Raw genomic sequence first — 19,443 nt, forward strand, 5'->3', positions numbered from 1 at the left:
GGACAGTGGGACAGGGGGACAGGGCGTGCAGAGGGGCAGCTGTAGAGCTGAGCAAAATGATTCATTAGCTGGCTTGCAATCAGGCCGGAACTGACATTTGGCAGGCATCGGGATCGACGGCGAGATAGCCCAAGTCTGTGTCCTGTGCCCGCCCAGACGTTGCCAACTTGATTTGCATCGAACATGTGAGCCACAAAAAAAAAAAAAAAAAAAAACCAAAAACAGAAAACAAAAAACGAAGATAGTCTGTAGCCAAAAAGGTGTTGATTGGGCTCCACTGAGCTCCCAGTGCGCTCCAATTGCTGCCCTTCCCGCTGGCTGCAATGAATTAAAAGAAATGTCCGCTGCCAAGCCAGCAGCTTGTTTAATCGGAATATTTAAATTATTCATTGATTAAAACTGCAACCAGATCAAGCTGCAGCCACACACAGGTTGCTCTCCTCTCTCTCTCTACCTCTCTCTGTGTTTCTCGTGTGCCACTTGTGCTTGTCGTTTCAATTTGGTTGTAGGTGTTGCTCTCGACTACAGACCTCTCTGCCGAGTCTCTGTAGGTGCCATTCCCAGGAATTGAGGAAACAGCTTCAACTGCCTCCCCTTCCTCCCACTCCTCCCTCTCTCACATTCTCTTCCTCTCTGTCGAATGCCACCCAAAATGAGACCCACAAGAAGTGGCAGCAACAAAGCGCTTGGCATGATTAATGCATTTGCTAAGCAACTCTCCGAAAGTGCATGCAATGCAATCAGAACTGCAATTGAGTGTTCTCCACAGCCATTTCAAATGCTATTCAATTGCTGGCAAGCGAAGAATGCGCGATTTATGCACAAGCAAAGCCTCGAGCTCGACCATATATTGAGATACTAGAAGCTGTTTGTCTGAAGTTAATATCTGAATAACATGATTTGATCAAAAAGTCATCACTTGAAAATTATATTATAATTGTATAAATGTATTTTAGTTTAATAAGTTCTTTGTCTGTGAGTTTAGTTGGGATATTTTTTTCAATCGTACAATACAAAGTTATATTAAATATATATAATAATGTACAATAAAAAAAAATATTTGTAATATGATATTCGATAATATAGGATGTGATAACAGACCCAGAAGAAAGGTAAAACATAAACATTTGAATATTTGTATCTACTCTATTTATATACTTTTTTTTTTTTTTATTATTTTTACATTTTTAAACATATTTATTTAACTTTAAATAATTTAACTATTTTTTTGTTTTTTGATATAGACTATTTAATATAAACAGTCAGAAAATAATTTTTAAATTTGCAATTAATGAGACGAACCATCTAGTTGAGTTTATCCATGATTTTAAGTATTTTTTAAGCATTTTATGTATTTAAGTATTTTGTATATACATATGTATGTATTGTCTGTGTCTATGTATGTATATTTTACAAATCACTCGTCTCAAGTTTAGCTATATAATATAGCAATGGCGACTTATATATTTTAAAATATATATTACATTTAGTAGGATGGCTGTGAAAAAGCAGAGAAAGAGAGAGAGAGAGAGAGGGAGAGAAACTTTATGCTTGGCGGCATATGTCGTCGACTTATCCGTTGATAGTTATCTAGAATATCTATATTTATACATTGGCTCTAATTATAATACCTTTGGTCAGGCCTTGAGCAGAAAAACTGCATAACAACTTGCATAACTTGCATTAGGTATCACATTCAGCCACCATTTCACTTTATAAACCAATCTCTGGCTCTGGCCCTGGGCGCGCACAGTGGGACAACTGTTGCCGCCTGCTGTTTTGGGTGTGCGTGCCAGATAATCGTAAGAGATATCTCGCAGATGAGCTGCTGCAATCATATTCTCTCACCGGGTTGACAGAAGCGCCTACCTGTTGTCATCAATTAGGTAACAAGCACACGCAGCCGATAAATATCCTCTGTCCGTGTGCTGGATGCATGCATATGGTTCAAGCTGCTCGCTCTGATCCAAGATCTCTTATCTGATTTGCAAATAAAAATGTATTTCATGTGGCCACATCGAAGGCACGCTTAGAGAGAGAGAGAGAGAGAGAGAGCAGAAGAGGGGGAGAGGGAGACAGAGTCAGCTACACTGCACTCATAATTTATAGTTCATGCAAAGATTTGGTGGGAGGGGAGGGGGGGAATTACCTGGGCGACTGCCTGGCAAATTAAGCACTGAAATAAACGACCAATTTACTGATTATGCAAAACATGCAATTAATTTATTCCACTCCACATTTATTCCAAAACTTCCATGCCGTGGCATTAACTGCAACTTGTTGTTGTCTCGCGAAATTGTCGCAACGAGTGGGGAAAATTAATTGCTGCAACAACAGGTGGAAAATTTATTTGGAATCGCGCTGACAAACAGGCATGTAGAAAATGCATCTACTGCTGCTGCTGCTAGCCAAGCCAAGGCCAGGCATAGGGCTAATTTATTATCTATAATTGTGGCTGGAAGCATTTGCATATTACGATTGCTAATTGGCTTAGATATAAACTATTTGCTGTGCAAATTGATTGACTCAAATAATTCTCATTTAATTTTATTGCCAAAAACTGAAGGCTTAGCATAGAAGTTTAGCTTTAGCTAGGGAGAATGTCGAGGTATTTGAATTACATTTGCATATGCATTCACTGCTGATAGGCGTTTCACTTTGGCCGTGTGACGCCTTTTGTTTTATGGGTTATACAAATCCTAAGGTAACGACCATTTCGGAGCAGTTCACAATTAAAGGCTGAGGCCCAAAGGGGCTACTGTTTTGTGAAGGTTCAGCCAGTTGTGAGCTCTGCCACGGCGGGTCATAAAACGAGCGGCGTTGCTTTAAGAAGCCGCATATAAATCACATTGAAGCCAGCGGTCGGGCCATAAAAATTGCAGTTGCTGAATATTTATATATGTATATATATATATATATATTTTTTTTTTTGTGTAGTTCTTAGCTTGGCCGGCCACACGCACAATTCCGCAGAAGTTGGCCGACAAACAAGGCCGCGCGCATGAGCCGGCCAATCAACCAAAATGTCATAATAATGATGGCGTTCCGGGCGGATCCGACAGGATGCTTATCTTGTTAACACCGCGTACCTTGCAACCTACTGGCGTTAACTGCAACGAGTCCAATAAAAACCAAATCGGGAAACGATCTAAAGCAGCGAATACAAAGTGGATTTTGTCTCTCTTTAATTTAGCAGGAATTTCGTCAAGGCAATTGGCAGCGGCAAATTAATGAAGTTCTCAGTGGACATAGGCACTCATATACACATATACATATATATAAATATATATATATATATATATATATATATATATATATATATAAGTGTGCATCTAAGAACTGAAACAGTACAAAAGTTGAGGCTTGTTCCAGTAATAGATTTGATTACTCTGAATAGTCGCCCCATCAATCAATTTGTAAAAGCATTTAAGCCGCGTTTCGTGTCAACTGGCAACGCGTTTAAGGCCCTGCTTAGAAGGCTAAGCCTCGGCCTCGCAACGCGCAGGTGTTGGCGGCGACAAGAAGCTGGAGGACAAGTTCTTAACGTCTATAAGCAATTAAAGCCACAAATAATGCGCGAGGCGATAAATTTTGTTAAGTGCGTTCACATGAAAGTTGTCAAAAAGCGTTTGAGAAATTTTCACCGCAAGCGACATACACACACACACACGCACACACACAAACACAGCACACACACACTCTGAGAAAAAAGCCCACAAAAATCTTGAGACATGACTTTGGATGTTTATCAAACACCTCTGCCAATGCGTGAGGCCTCGAGGTGTGGCACCAAGCATGCCGCACGGCTCCATGCTACACGCAAGCCCCAGACCTCAAACTTGGGAGACGACGACGACGACGACATCGCCTGATAGCCAGGCGATAAGCAACATTACCGTACAATTTTCAATTAACACGAGGCAACTGTAAAGCGGACTGAGCACCAGCTCAGCGCAGCTCAGCTCAGCTCGGCTCGGCCGCTTGGCATTCCACATGGCCCGATGGCCCGTGCTTGGCTCTGCCAGCAGAGTGGCGCTTGCAGGCACAGGCGAACAGTCTGCAGCTCCTCTACAAATTGTCTAATCTCCGACTGCGTTGCTCAGACTGTTGGCCATTTGGCTATGTGGCTATTTGGCTGGTGGTGCATCGATCTCTGGTAGCCAGCACCACCAGAGCTGACCACTGTAGACAATTTATCATTTGAGCTGCCGCCTAGTGGCGGTCGTAAAAGCTCTTTATGGCTGCTTCTGCTTCTGCTTCTGCTCCTGCTCCTGCTCCTGCTCCTGCTCCTGCTCCAACTGTGGCTCCTGCGCCTGCTCTAACCACATAGCCTGAGCCACATACTCCAAGCCAATAGCTTTTCTGCTCGCGTTTCACTTTGACAGTTTGCATTGAGCTGTCGTTCGCTTTTATGCACAAAATGATTTACTCTACTCGCCCATATGCAACGCTCTCTCAGCTATTCAAGCAGGTCTTTTGCTTACATGAAAACCAATTACATTCGCTATATTTAAGATAGAGCTATAAATTATATTTAAATATTTATAACTTTCTTTTTAATGTACGAAATAATATTTATAGTTTCATTCCTTTAATTAAGAGATCGAATTTTTAATGTTTGCTAAATTTTTAGAGCTTTCTATTTGACATACGAAATAATATTTTGATAGATTTTAACTTTAAAATTTAGAAATTAGACCAATAGAGCTCATAATAGTATAAAAATGATTTCCTATATAATTTACAAATTCATTTCAATCCCAGTTTTCTATATATCTAGTTATCATGGCGCTCAGCCTCACAGAGATTCTATATAAAATATAATTAAAATTTTGTAATCTAGTAATTTTACCACTAGACCTCATAATACTACACAAAATATAATTAATATTTTTAAATTAATATAATTAATATCTATATAGTTTTGCACATTTTCCAACAATCAGATTTAAACACGAACAGAAAATATCATATTCGCAATGCACTCTCAATTTTCTATATATCTAGCTATCATGGCGCCTAAGCTCATGGGGATTATTCAGTTACAGATTTAGCTTTGCGAAAACCAAACACTAAATTTTCCTAGTCCAATTTTCTAGTTGTATAAATTTGAAGCTATGATTGTTCTACCAAGACTTGCTTGCGCCAGTCCTTCCCTCAGCCCCTGTTCCGGGGGCAACCAGAAGGGCTGCAACTGCGCGGCAATGCAGCAGCCGCTGCGGCGCTCGAGTAGCTGTGATAAGTTCGTGGTGGTGATGGTGCGGCACGGTGAGTCCGAGTGGAACCAGAAGAATCTCTTTTGCGGCTGGTACGACGCCCAGCTGAGCGAGAAGGGACAGAAGGAGGCGATTGCGGCGGGCAAGGCCATCAAGGATGCCAAAATGAAGTTCGATATAGCGCATACGTCGGTGCTGTCGCGAGCGCAGAAAACGCTCGATATCATACTGAAGGAATGTGGACAGGAGGGCATACCGATACAGAGGTCGTGGCGCCTCAACGAGCGCCACTATGGCGGTCTGACGGGGCTCAACAAGGCGGACACTGCCAAGAAGTATGGCGAGGATCAGGTGAAGATCTGGCGTCGCAGCTTCGACACGCCCCCGCCGCCCATGGAGCAGGATCACCAGTACTACGAGTGCATAACCAAGGATCCCAGATACTGCGATGGGCCCAAGCCCTCGGAGTTTCCCAAGACCGAGTCGCTGAAGCTGACCATCGAGCGCACCATGCCCTACTGGAACAAGGTGATTGTGCCCCAGATAAGGGAGGGCAAGAAGCTGATCATTGCCGCGCACGGGAACAGCCTGAGGGGAATCGTCAAGTATCTGGATAAGATTTCCGACCAGGCCATCATGGAGCTGAACCTGCCGACGGGCATACCCTTTATCTATGAGCTAGACGCCAGCATGGCGCCGCTGACGTCCATGAAATTTCTGGGTGATCCCGAAACAGTTAAGAAGGCCATGGAAGCCGTGGCCAAGCAGGGCAAGGCTAAGTAGTTATTTCTAGGGTTCGACGCATTTGCTGCAGAGCGCAGCCAAATAAATTGCCATAAATACGAGAAGAAGGTCAAAACAATATATTGCCCAATGCACTTGCACAGATGCTGGGCACAATCTGTGTTTGTGTCTGAATCCGAATCAAAATCGGAATCGGAATTGAGAGAGTGAGCGAAAAACGCGAATGTCAAGCAGCAAATAAATTTATTTGATTTTAATTGACAATGAAAAGTCAACAAAGGCTGCCAGACCACAGCCAAGCCAAAGATATATATACCAATGCATAACTATATGTATATGTGTATATATACTTATGCAGATGCACATATATACATACATGTATATGCATATAGATATAGAGAGATATCTGGCTTCAGTCTGCAGTCTCTCGACCCAATCCCAGTCTCATTTCGACGTCAATTTTAATTGTTGTTGTTCGGGTTCAGTTGGAATTTCTGTTGCGCGACATTCAAATGGGTCGAATTTTAATTTGTTTAAATGAAATACTCATTTAGGCTTTATTGACAAACAAATTGAATTGATTGATCTAAATGAATTTATGCGGTCAGCGACGAGCGTCTAACAAATACCCAAGCCCAATCTCTCAGTCTCACTCTCTCGCTTGAGCTCTCCTTCTCTCAGCCTTTCTTTACCCCCATATCGCGCCTCATGCTCCATTGCACACTCACAATAGCTCAGACTTGTATTCTTATTCATAACTACGTACGTAGTTCTTTAGTCACTATATATTTTCTAGGCATTACCAGCTTTAACTGGATCTGAAACTCGGAATGAAGCGAATTGGAATTGGATTTGTCATGCGGACAGTGTGACCATATATATTATTTGATCCTGCTCTAGTTTGAGTGGATATTTGGGGGTGTGGTACTAGGCATACTTAGGACTAGCTCAAAGTGGACTATCTGAATTCCATATGTTTGTCTTAGTTATATTACATAAATATTTAATATTACTCAGCATACTGGGAATACTTCAGAAGATTCTATAGTTATTATGTATTATTGGAGTATAAGTATTAGGTATTAGGTTTTGAAAGGAATACTTGAGGACAAAGTCCTGATATGAGTAAGAGTTAATTATATAGCATGATGGAAATATAAAATTTTTGTCAATTTCGTTTTCAAAGATTACGCTAAATCTAAATGTAAATACAACAAAACTAAACCATTCATATAAATTTATTTTTGTATTCGGTCTACCTAGCGAACACTAAGAAATGACCAATACCTCCTGCTAAGAACAAACCATATAAATATTCAGTTATGTAAGTTTTTAACATCGAAAACTAGTTAATATGCTATCTCGATATGATTTAAGCAGCTTAAATATTTATACTTTTTATTTAACAGCAGTCGAGTCTCATCTTAAAATAGAAATGTTATTCGAATAAACCAAGCCTAGCCTCCACATGCCTTAAAAACTTTCGCGGAGTTTGGTTGACGTGTTTTCAAAAGACGTCATTCATTGGGATGGCTTCATAAATTTAACTAACAAATACTTTATGGGGGCAAAAATAGTTATAGATTACATCAAAAACACAAATGGAATGAAAAGAATTAATAGACGAATTAGAATTTACATTTCAGCTGCGATAAGCTCGACTTAGTTCATTCCAAAGCGAATGAATTGAGTTGCCTACAGGAAGCAAGTGCAGCTCTTGGATCTGAGGCTCTTTTCGCCAATCTGTTGCAGTCAAATCGAAAAGCGTGAGCTCCGTATTATTTGTTTGGAACTTAATTATGTAACTGGAAAGGAGAGCTGCTTGGGCCATCTCTCGCTTTGGTTCCACTACAAATACGAATGCAGCATAGAAATTGAGGGAACATAAAAATGTTTGCACTTCGTATTTGTCGCACATAAAATCTAATATCGAATTACAAGAGCCGTGCCACAGTTCCATGCAGCATGCGGCATGCGGCATGTGGCATGCAACCGGCCAAGGGGGCAGCCGACTGCAGTCTGTGAAGCGTGCGTGTTAGCGAAACTTTGTCTGTCTGACTAGTTGCCTGGCCGTCTGTCTGTCCGTCCGTCCGCTTGGCTGGCTGACTGGCTGCCTGTAAGGCGTGCCCCCAGCTCGAAGCCGCTGCCCCTCGCCGGCTCGCTTCGGCTGCCCATAAAGAAACTGAATTGAGTTAAATGTGCGATAAATTGCTTTTTGCATTTATCATGGTCCACAAGCTGGAGCCGAGCCAAAGCCAGAGCCAAAGCCAGAGCCAGAGCCAGGGCCAGAGCCGACCCTGAGCCAGGGCTGGGCCTAAGGCCGGGCAGAAGATGCTGCCAGGCCAACGACTGTGGCGAATATTGAACAAGATTTTTAATTAGCAGCCAAAACAAAAATAAAAGAAGAAATGAGTCAAGAAACCAAATAAAAGTAAACGAAATGAGACAAAGTGCAAGTCTTTGCGGAATTTATTGTTTGTGCAGATCCTGGTTAAGGATCGCGCTGATGTAGGGCAAATAGCTGGAGACGCGCGTGTAGACATCAGGTTTGCCCTGGGCACAGGTGGAGCTGCCATATGACACAATGCCCACCAGCTGCTGCTGCCTGCTGCCGTCGCTGGCCAAGATCAGCGGACCACCCGAGTCACCCTGAAGATGCGGATTAGCTGGGGCGAATCTCAGTGGAACGAGTCAGTTACTCACCATGCAGGCGCCGCGGCCCGGCGCGGACAGCGCGCAAATCTCGTTGGGCGTGACGCGAAAGCCCCGCTTGGCGCATTCCTCATTCGAGATGGTCTGATAGTCGAGCACCTGCAGCCGATCGGGCAGCTGAGCGCCCGTGCTGCTGGGCAGTGTGGAGCCCCAGCCGGTGAGCCGGACGGGTATGCGCCGGCCAATACGCTCGCTGCCACCCAAATGTATTGTGGATATCTCGGCGAGCTGCAGCTGAAACGGCGGACTGACCTGCAGCAGGGCAATGTCGTAGATGATGCGTGGACTCATTGTGTACTGGGGATGCACGTGCTTGGCCACGATCCTGTGCCGCTGGCCGGCCTGCCTCCAGTTGAGCACGCCAGCGAGCACGCTGAAGCTCTGCAGCTCCAGCTTGTCCACGCAGTGGGCGGCGGTGAGGACGTGCTGCTCGCTGACTATGGAGCCGCTGCAGAAGTGACGCCAGCCGCCGCGTCGCAGCATCTGCATGGAGACCTGATAGGGCACCGATTGATTCATCAGCTGTCCGCCATTGATGCGAAAGATATCCTGCTGCTCCTGCTCCTGCTGGGAGGGCAATTGCTCGCCCGCCTCAACTATGGGAGTCTTGAGCAGAGCCAGGCAGAGATTCAGCACGAGCAGTTGATATTTCGATGTTGGCATTTTGTCAGTCAGCGCTTTACAAATATCTCACAATCCATAGAGTCTTATCTTTTATACTAAATGAATCCCATAGATGCGCTGCCTGCAAGTGCAGCTCGATCTTCAGAAATTTGCCTAGATAAGGCGAACTTAAATAAATGCTATGCAGATATGGATAAATGTTGTACATAGCTAAAGTATACGATAATAATTCTGGTCAGGGTTGCAGTCTGAAGAATATCAGATCAAATATTATTGCACTTTAGTCAATGAGAGTCAAGTTTATATCAATGAGGTCAAGTTCAATAGAGATTTGACAGTCTAGACCTTATATAGGAGTCATAATTATATCAATGCCCATTAGCTCCTTCAATTCATTAAGAGCTCATACCAGAACTAAGAACTCATCCATTGCAATCGATCAACTTTCCCAACTTTGAACACGTTCCGTTGCGCCTAATCATATTTCACAATCAACTTTTCTCTTGTCCAAAAAAAGAGAAGCAAAATAAATGAAATGGCGCTTACAATTATGGAAATCTTTGCAGACGCGTGAGAAGGTCAAGAGTTTTCCAAACGCAGTGAATGTGGCTAAAGAAAAAAAATAAAGACTGGAGCTGGAACTGGGAATGGCGACTGGAGACTGGAGACTGGAAGCGGCGGCAGCCACGCAGAGACCGAGACCGAGACCCCAAATAGGAGCTCGCTACTGCACAGCTGCAGTTGAAATTGAGATGCAGTTGCAGCTAACACAGACACACGCACACACATGTGCCACGTTCGTGAACTTTGCTCGCTTAACCTCTTGTGGTTCCTGTTGCAGTTGCAATTGCAGCTGAATTTCGGCTTGCAGCGACTTATTTCTACCTGTGGCAATTTGAGCACCTGGCTCCACACACACAATCACACATACCCACACGTGTGTGTGTGTGCCGCATCTGAGCTCATTTTCCGTTTTCCTTTGGCTAATTTGATTTGTCTTTGCGTAAATTGAAAATGAGCCTCCCAAGGATTTCTCGCACACACCTGCAATCACTTAACTCGCTCATGTGCTCCGGTTCGATATCGAAATCAATTTGAATTATGAAAATTGCGAGCGCAAATTAAATTAGAGCTGCAAATTATAAGGAAAGTCGTGTAGCTATATGCCATGAATGTAGAAGATTGTTTAATAATATATATATGCTATATGCAATAGCAAAGCAAATTATTTCATATTATTATAATCACAATCAAATCTGTAGTAAAAAGTGTGCTTTAAATAAATGTATTTATTAATAAACATGTTATCAATGGCCTGAGGACTGGGTCTAAAGTTAAGTCCATAAATGTCTTGTTGATGCAGTAGAAAAAAATATTATTAAATCTAAAATTGACTGCCAGAAAACAAATATGCTTGGACTTTAGTTCTGGGAGATAGACTATATACAAATATATTGTATAAGAAATTTGGTATTTATGTAATATATGTGCGTTGTAGATAAAGATAGAGATACACATAAGCAGCTCTGAGCAAGCGTATCTATTATTATGTATTAATATGAAAACATGTATCTAGAAGTAGGCGTGGCATGCTTATCTATAAACATGAATATACCATAAACATATATGATATAGCTATATAGAAATTGGTAGCCTGGCCAATCTCTGTGTGTAGCTAGGCAACTGCGCACCTTCATCTGTGAGTAGGCGTATCTCAGTATCGGAACTCCCCTAGCAAAATGTGTATCTATAAAGACTATTTAAGCTTCGGTATAGTATAGAAATCTGATAACTTTTCAGTTAGCTTATCTTATGATAGGCGTGTCTTAGACTAGGCATACAGATATCAAAGCAAGTAAGAATGTTGCTATTGGGTGCCACCGACTGCAGAATACTCATTCACAATGGCAAGATAGAGGCTTTTCAGATTTGCCACGCCCCCGGTGGGCATATATGCGCTATATTTGTTTGATCTTGTGTTAGACTTAAAGTCGAACGGTTATCAAAGCCGACATTGCACAAAACCAATATTCTCATTTCACTTACAAGAATGAGCATGATTAGCTAAGCTTGTTAAAATGACATTCTTACCGAAAGGAGTTGACAACTTCAGTTGGCTTGATTTCAATTTAGTTAGCACATAAAACGACGCCTCTATCCTAACTCAATAAGTTCTTCCATTCTCCCACAATTTCTTATATTCCCATCGAAATTACCCAAGAAATTAGTCGAAGTGGCTATAGCAAGTGCTCGGCGTTCAGCTCATAAGAAAGCAATTTCAGCTGTAGTCTGGCCAACGTTCCCTTACCTGTTCGCCCGCTTACCTGCAGCTGGAGTTGGAGCTGGAGCTGGCCAAGTGGAGGTGGCGCTGCAGACGAGCATCGTTCGCGTGGGTGTGTGAAATAGGGCTCTGAGCTAGGGAGCTAAAGGAGAAGCTAGAGAATGCCCGAGAGCTGCGTGCTGGACATGAGCATGGACTTTGGCAATAGGTGGTGCAGGGCGGTGCAGGGCGTGGTGTGGTGTGGTGTGGGTCGCATTGCACTCAGCATGCGATTTCATTTTGATAATAATGCCAAAGTCAAATAATTATAATGATCATGATTACAATCATCGATGCGGGCAGCGCCTGTCGAGGTCTCTGAGGCTGAGACCCAGGCTATGGCTGTGGCTATGTCTATGTCTATGGCTATGGCTGTATGCTGTGGCATCATCAACGCAGCAACTTGGCCAAATGACTAAGCAATTTACCGTTTTGTATAGATTTCAAAGCCTTGCACCCATCTACAATAGCAACAACTCCGCCCGCCCCTCCCACCGCTAACTGTGCCTCTGACCGTGGCTCTGGCCGCAGACCGCGCGCATCTTCAATGAAATTTCAGGTCAATTGTGTTCTGCGGCGGCAACTGCAACTGCGACTGCGTCTGCATCTGAGCTGAGCTGAGCTGAACTGAGCGATGGCTCAGTGCCCGCCTGCAACTGTACGAGGCGAGGGCCCAAGCCGATTCAACCGCAGACTCAAACTGAAACTCAGACGCAAACGCAGACGCAGACGCAGCTCTTGCCAATTTCTATTTTCGTGCAGAATTCTAGCCTGTATAGTCTTTTTTTTTTTTTTTTTTTTTTAATTTTTATTATTTTCTGTGTGTGAACTGTGCAGCCGAATACCCTAGCTTGAAAATATATGAACAGATTTGCAATGCAGCTTGCAAAATTATAAAATACTATACTTACAAATAAAAGTTTAGATATTGTATAAAAGTATATATTTTGAAATATTTGTATATACATTTTTTCTGCTACTAGATTATAAGCTTATAAGAAAAATAATACAAAAATTGAATTTTTTTAAAATATTTCTTAGCTTATTCTACTGTCATAATTTATATATTTTTATTTATTTATTATAAGCTGAATTCAAAATGAAGGACTGGCAATTGAGGGTTTCAGCTTGGTAATAGATATATGTATATTACATATAATAATATATTTAAATAAATAAGTCAAGTGATGAATTTTTGGATTAAAGTAAATTATGAATTATGAATTATGAATTATAAATAGAGTTTTAATGTTATATTGAATATTAATATTGAACAAATGCAGATTTTAGTCTAACGTATATATTTTTGTGCAGTTTGTGAATGGAAATCGAGTCACTTTAATAAAGAGTATAACTAATAAATTATTATATTAGGATAGGGGTAAAAAATAAGATCAATTAACAATATATAATAATAATATTTATGGAAAAACAAGAATTGGAATGTATTTATGTATAAAAAGCTAAACATTATATCTTCTCTCAATTTAGTTTACATATAAAATTTAGCTCATATATTAGTCGAGGGGCATTTGAGTTGATTTTACTAACGAATAAACTTGACATAGAGAAACCCTTCTTAGGTCGATTCGGCGCCCTATCAGTAAGGGTATTTCAGCTTCGACTCTGTCTCTCTTTCTCGTTCTCTCCTATTTCATTTTCTCTTTTTTTTCGTCCACCCCCCTGTGTTCCGCCCATGAACTGCAGCGCGTAGGCGCTTTCCACAGATTAATTGAAGTCATAAGCAATTGTAAACTTATCGCTTTGGTCTATGGACGCAGCCAGACGTCGGCTGTGGGGGGCATTGGGATAACTTATTTCGCGTCTCTTAACTATTTTTCAGCTGCTGCTGCTTCTTCTTCTTCTTCTTCTTGGAGTTTTGTTGCGGTTTTGTCGATTTATCGATTTGCAGGCAGAAGCAAACCGCATTGACAGTTAGTTTCTTCTTCTTCATCATCATCTGCTGCTGCTGCTGTAGTTGTTGTTGTTGGATTTGGTGTTGGCGTTGCTTAATTTGTTGCTATATTTGATTGTGGCACACTTTGCGCAATTATTTGATTGCGTTTCCATTAAGTACCGATGCAGTTCAAGAGTTCAACAATCAGTAGCCAATAGCAGCTCATTTATTGCGCTCCACACCCCGCTCGAGGTTAAATTCCATTTGCACTCACCCTTACCCCACTCAATGGAATGGCTCGATTCGCACAAATAGCTGATGCCCACTGCAAACTAATCAAACAGAAACTCTCTAATTGAGTTCTTATTCACTTGCACAAGTTTCTTGTCCTCTTGAGTTGACTTCGATCTCTACGAACTAAAAATGATCGTATGAGTGGATGAGTACATGTAAAACTGCATTGTAGTATGTTGTATGTCAAATCATCATATGTCCATCGTATTCTAGTGTAAAGCGATTCGTAATTTACTATTCGAGATGAACGGTTGAAATATTTTCTCTTTACAACATTTTAAAGTTTTAATTTATACTATATTCAATTGTACATTATATTTTATTCATCTGCTCAGATTTCTTCTTTTCAACTATCATGTTTTTCGTTAATATAAATAGTCTCTTAAAACAAGTCTAGTATATGTATGCTATTCAATTTATTAAAATATCTTTCTCAATGTCAAGTTGAATTAATATTTAATATAAACTTTTAAGACAAATTCTGTTTCGTATTTTTTAGTATTTGTTTATTATATTGACTATAATATTTTTTAGTATTTTTTTTAGTATTTGTTCATTATATTCATTATAATATTTGTTAGTATTTCTATTATATTCATTAGACTTTTCAGTTCCACATTAGTAATCGCATCACATTTCACTCCAATTTTCTTGAACTTATATGTATAATATAATTATTTACATATATACATATGCAATCCATTTGCTACTTAAAAGTTAACCTAAATTGGCATATATTCTATGACATATCACCTTGCTATGCGATTCTCATGAGTTACTAATATGAATATGGACTAGTAATCCTGTGAATTTTCCTCCACATTTTAATACGTATCGCTCTCCTATGCAATTCTCATAAGTTATATGTACTTTCATTTCGTCTCATCTGGCAACTCTTTAATGTCTTTCATATTATTATTTTTGTTTTTCCTATAAAGCAAGATATAAAACACAAACTTGTACCATCATTAGACACATACACACATGCCATACATATATATTAGAATTAATGAAAAACGTGAAGACGTGGAGATTGCGCTCCGCCAGAAGACAGTTGCAATTAATTTTCAATTAAAGCCGCATCCACATTTTAATTGTTTGTCTCCAAACGACAGCAAACAGCAAACAGCAAGTGGAATGAATAAACAGACATATGCTCCGTGGGAATTGCTATTGCTATTCATATTTACACGCCAGTTAGCCGAATCCGTCCCAAGCCACCAAAAATTCGGAGTGCAAAGCGACGCTGATTTAGATTAAGGCACGGGTGGCGACTTGGCTTTGTGGCACGTTTAGTTGGCACACACACACCCACACACACAGCAGGCACACACAATAAAAGACAACACACACACACACACACACATACACACTCACCTCCTGTTGGGTGGCTTTCAGCAGGAATTTGAATTCGCGTCTTTTCATTTATGCTCGCAGGCGTAAGCAAACTTTCAAGACGGCAATAAAACTCGCTCCCAAATGCCATCAAGTTTCCGGAACCACTAAATTCACGTGGCGTCTCTTTGAGTGTGTGTGTGTGTGTGTGTGTGTGGGGGTGTGGGGGTGTGTATGCTGTATGTGTGTGGTCTTCAGGCAGCTGCTGCCTTCAGCCTGTCACATTTCCATTAGCATTTGCCATTTAACTCATCAGCCCAGCATGCGTGTGTGTGTGTGTGTGTGTGTGTGTGTGTGTGTGTGTGTGTGTGTGTGTGTGTGTATCAAGTGTATCATCTTGCTGCGCCTGCTTAGCACATTTATTGCCCATATTTTGACATCCGGCTTTTATCCTTTCGCTCCTTTACGCGCTTTCACTCCCAGCATCCCCCTCTCCTTTCCACTCCTCTCCTCTCCCCTCTCACCCATCATCTTCTAGCCATAATTGTTGCCTTTGGCAACAGGCGCCAGCCAAGCATATGCATATATGATATATGCCAACATTTTGCCATTCATAGCGTGGCAAAAGTTTATTATTTCCATTGTTGTTGTTGCTGTTGTTGCAGCTGTTATTGTTATTATCCTGCTTACATATGTCCTGCGTTTTAATTATTCAGGCATTGGCGAACGCGCCAAGCGAGCGTTAAGAAGCGTTTAAGAACAGCAATAAAGAAATATATATGTATATAGATGTATATAGAATGGGGGGAGAGAGAGAGAGAGAGAGAGAGAGAGAGAGAGAGAGATAGAGAAAGCGAGTAAGCTATATTACATTCTAAATACAGTTAAATAGAAATACATTTCTTTTAGCCTTTCTTTGCGATTCTCAATAATATTTGGCGTGAAAGAAGTAATGTAAAAATTTTAAATATGTGTTTATTCATTATTTATACTCAAATTATAATTGATGCATTTTCAAGATAGTTGAAAAAAAAAGTGTTCTCACGCTAAAAAATGTAGACTTTTCTGGAAAAATGTCCATATGTTAATATATACATATACGTATATTCCACATATTTTTGCACTAATTTTTACGGCAACTTTTTTCACTTACTGAATACTTATATATCTAATAGATATAGATATAGATATGATATATATAGGAGTAAAATAATTGATTATGTAGATTATTATTAACTATATTATGTTTATTCATATATATTTACAGAGTGTACTTATAATAGTATAATAATAGTATAATGCTGCAGCTCTCCTTTGCAATTCTCATGAATTCGCTTGATATTTGACTGAGATGTGTTTTTAATTTGGAGAAAGTATAATGCCATGAAGAGGATGAAAATAGAATTTTATCTTTATATAGCTTATGCATAAACTTATATGTTAGCTATAGCCAGCTTATTGAATAGTTGTATATGATATGGGACTTGAGCGTTAAATACTTTCCTTTGATTTTTAATCATATATTATTTTCTATACAATTTTATTCATATATATTTTTATTCTTGGAAAATATATATTTTTCATTGATATATTAAGTTTGACTATGCTTTCTTAATAAATCAGAGTCTTTCAGTCTTTAGATTCGAGGTCCCTTGTAGTCCTTGGAGTAATTGATCGAATATCTTTGATGCTATCGACCATCATTAGCAGCCTTTGATAAATTGATTCTCTGTGGCAAATTTGACAAATTTGCTAATCAAACAGAATGCCAGCAGAAGAGACAAAGAGAGTGGCAGAAGGAGAGGAAGGGAGACAGAATGTGGAACATCTTTGGCTGGAGCTGAGTTGAGCAGAGCTGAGCTGAGCTGAAAGGTGTTTTTAATTACTCGAAGTAGTTGACAAGAGGAACAATTAAAGGCCGACGACAGAGCCTTGGCTCCGGGTTGACATTTAACCAAACGGAAAAGTGCAAATATTGTCAGTTAGTCCCGGGCAGGAGTGAATGAATGGATGCTGCTGGCTGCAAGGGCAACGGGTAAGGGAAAATGGAAAATGGAATGGAAAACCCACACAGCAACATCATTAGTGCCCCTCATACCTCTCCCTCCCACGGCCCGGTATCAGGGGATGCTCGACTTTGTCTTGAGAGTTGAGAAAACTGACAGTAAACAGCGAATGCTGCAGCAGGAGCCGGAATCGGAGCAGGAGCAGGATTCCTTTACCTCTCTTTCTCCTTCCCGCTCGTTTAGCTGTGTGGAGATTTTCTAAAACTAAAATAATTTGCTAATATTTGCACAGCCAGAAAGCTGAGACGCCGCCGTGTTGCCAACATCATTAATTATTTCAGGCACAAACGCGAGGCGAGGTGAGGCGAGATTTCAGTCCCAGCTTCGAGCTGGAGACGGTCTGCATGAATACCGGTCGAATGCCTCTCTGAAAGGTTGTTAATTAATAGAAAATTCGCATTGGAATTTCACAATTTTTTATTCACAATTTGACACTCTGCAGGACACCAAATCCAAAGTTATCTATGCAATATTTATGATCTACCAAAGAAGCTTTCATTTTTGGTATTTAACAGTTTTCTGTTAAATATTCGCTATGATTTATTATATATTTTCATATTAACTGATACATATTTATGTATATGTATAATTGCAGTTCAATCTTTTTTCATTTCCTATAATTATGCACTCTTTCTATTTCCTATAAAACATAAGCAACAAGAATGCTGTTGATTAACATTTGCCATTACTGTTAATTTAGCCAATTGGTAAACGACTCACTGTTAAGCTCAAATAAGAATTATTTAACGAAACTCAAATGCTGTAAAGGTGCTCAGCAGGCTACAGCTAACTCACTCATTCACTCACTCGCACACTCACTCACTCGCACACTCATTCGCTCGCATACACGCTCTCCTGCTCACGCGGAGCGCCGCCCCTTTTGCTTGAGTGCTTTTGGCTGTGTGTACGTGCGTGTGAGTGAGAGCGCCTGCAGAGCAGTGCAGCGGCTGGCGCTCATTTTTTATTTGCTAATCAAATTGTGTGCTACTCTAACCTTCGGACTTGCACTGTAAGACCTCAACTGCTCCAATTGTGTGGCGCCTCGTTGGGTGCGCGAGCGAGATGGCCAATTGCAGAGACAGTGGCAGAGACAAAGGCAGAGGCAGAGGCAGAAGCCGAGAGCGAGGCAGAGGCAGAGAAATGAGAAAATTTCTAGTTGGAGGCGAGCAGGCGACAGCCAAGTGGAGCACACACGCAGCATTTGCCAGCGTCTAACGGTTTCTAGTCGCATCTTTGTTTTTGTAGCATATGCTTATCAGTCCGCGCCGCTTATCACGTTGAGCAATGAATTTCTCGTGTGCCTCTCTGTCGCCGGGCTTCTGCTTATTTATTCTTGAAGTAGCCATAAAATATTGAGATTTTTACAGTCAAAAAAACGAACTGTTTATCAGCAGCAGCGAAAATCTATAAAGATTAAACATCTACCAAAAATATAAAAAGTAAATAAAAAAAATTATTCGGAATTTGTAGACTTTGTGACATAAGCTGGCAACAGATAATTCCGCATTCAATGAAATCATTTTGCTATATTTAGTTGCCCTCTCGAGGGGCTGCCGCAAAGGTTCACATACAGCTATAATTAATAACTTGTTGTGCCAATACACAAGCGCCGTTTACCCCTTGAACCGCTTTGAACCTTCTCTCCTCTCAACAAATAGCCCTTTCCGACCCTTGCCACAAAGATGCTGCAACTCATTCATCACAAAAAAGATTTCCTTTTTGGGTTGAAAAGACGAGAAAAAAAATTAATTTTCGTTAAAGAGTTCATAAAGAGAAAGGGATGAGTGTCGAGACCCTCTAGTGCTTTTAGGGTGCAGATCTCGAGAGATCAGAGATGCTGGTCCATTTGGCCAATATGTGTCTGGGGTTAAGAACCAGAAGTGTGTTTACTTTTTTCCTCAAATCTTGAACTTTCTTTATTAATTGCCCCTGACGTGTTGTCAGAGGCGATTCGGGTTCAGAGGTGCCAAGCGGTTTGGTCCAGTTAAGATGGGAAACAGCAGCCAGAGCCGGCAAATGATGGACAGTTGACCGTTGCAAACGTATAATTCCTGAGAAACTTAACAGATAACATAAAAAAAAAAAAAACTTGACACTTTTTAAAGAAATTTAAATGAGAAATTTGATTTCTGCAGGGGCTCATCATATCTTTGAGAGAAGAACTTTTATATATTAGTTAAGAAAGATTTTCATGAGACTTAAGATATTTTTAAAAACTTTTGCCTTTTCCATATT

At 40.7% G+C, this 19,443-nt stretch overlaps 2 protein-coding genes across 2 annotated transcripts; one reads left to right on the top strand and one right to left on the bottom strand.

The window, feature by feature from the left end:
- The first annotated feature begins 4,840 nt into the window (after positions 1-4,840).
- On the top strand, positions 4,841-6,061 carry LOC6574497 (phosphoglycerate mutase 2). Its single transcript, XM_002000505.4, has one exon. It carries the CDS (start codon positions 5,118-5,120, stop codon positions 5,997-5,999), a length of 882 nt encoding a protein of 293 aa, XP_002000541.1. The 5' UTR covers positions 4,841-5,117; the 3' UTR covers positions 6,000-6,061.
- A 2,331-nt stretch (positions 6,062-8,392) lies between these two features.
- Positions 8,393-9,365, bottom strand: LOC6574498 (chymotrypsin-1). The gene is made up of 2 exons (XM_002000506.2): positions 8,664-9,365; positions 8,393-8,609 (listed from the first exon to the last, which is right to left on the bottom strand). Exons 1-2 carry the CDS (start codon positions 9,333-9,335, stop codon positions 8,430-8,432), a joined length of 852 nt encoding a protein of 283 aa, XP_002000542.1. The 5' UTR covers positions 9,336-9,365; the 3' UTR covers positions 8,393-8,429.
- Between the last annotated feature and the right edge of the window lie 10,078 nt (positions 9,366-19,443).

Source organism: Drosophila mojavensis, unplaced genomic scaffold (assembly GCF_018153725.1).
Source record: "Drosophila mojavensis isolate 15081-1352.22 unplaced genomic scaffold, ASM1815372v1 contig_231, whole genome shotgun sequence".
Classification (NCBI taxonomy): Eukaryota; Metazoa; Arthropoda; class Insecta; order Diptera; family Drosophilidae; genus Drosophila; species Drosophila mojavensis.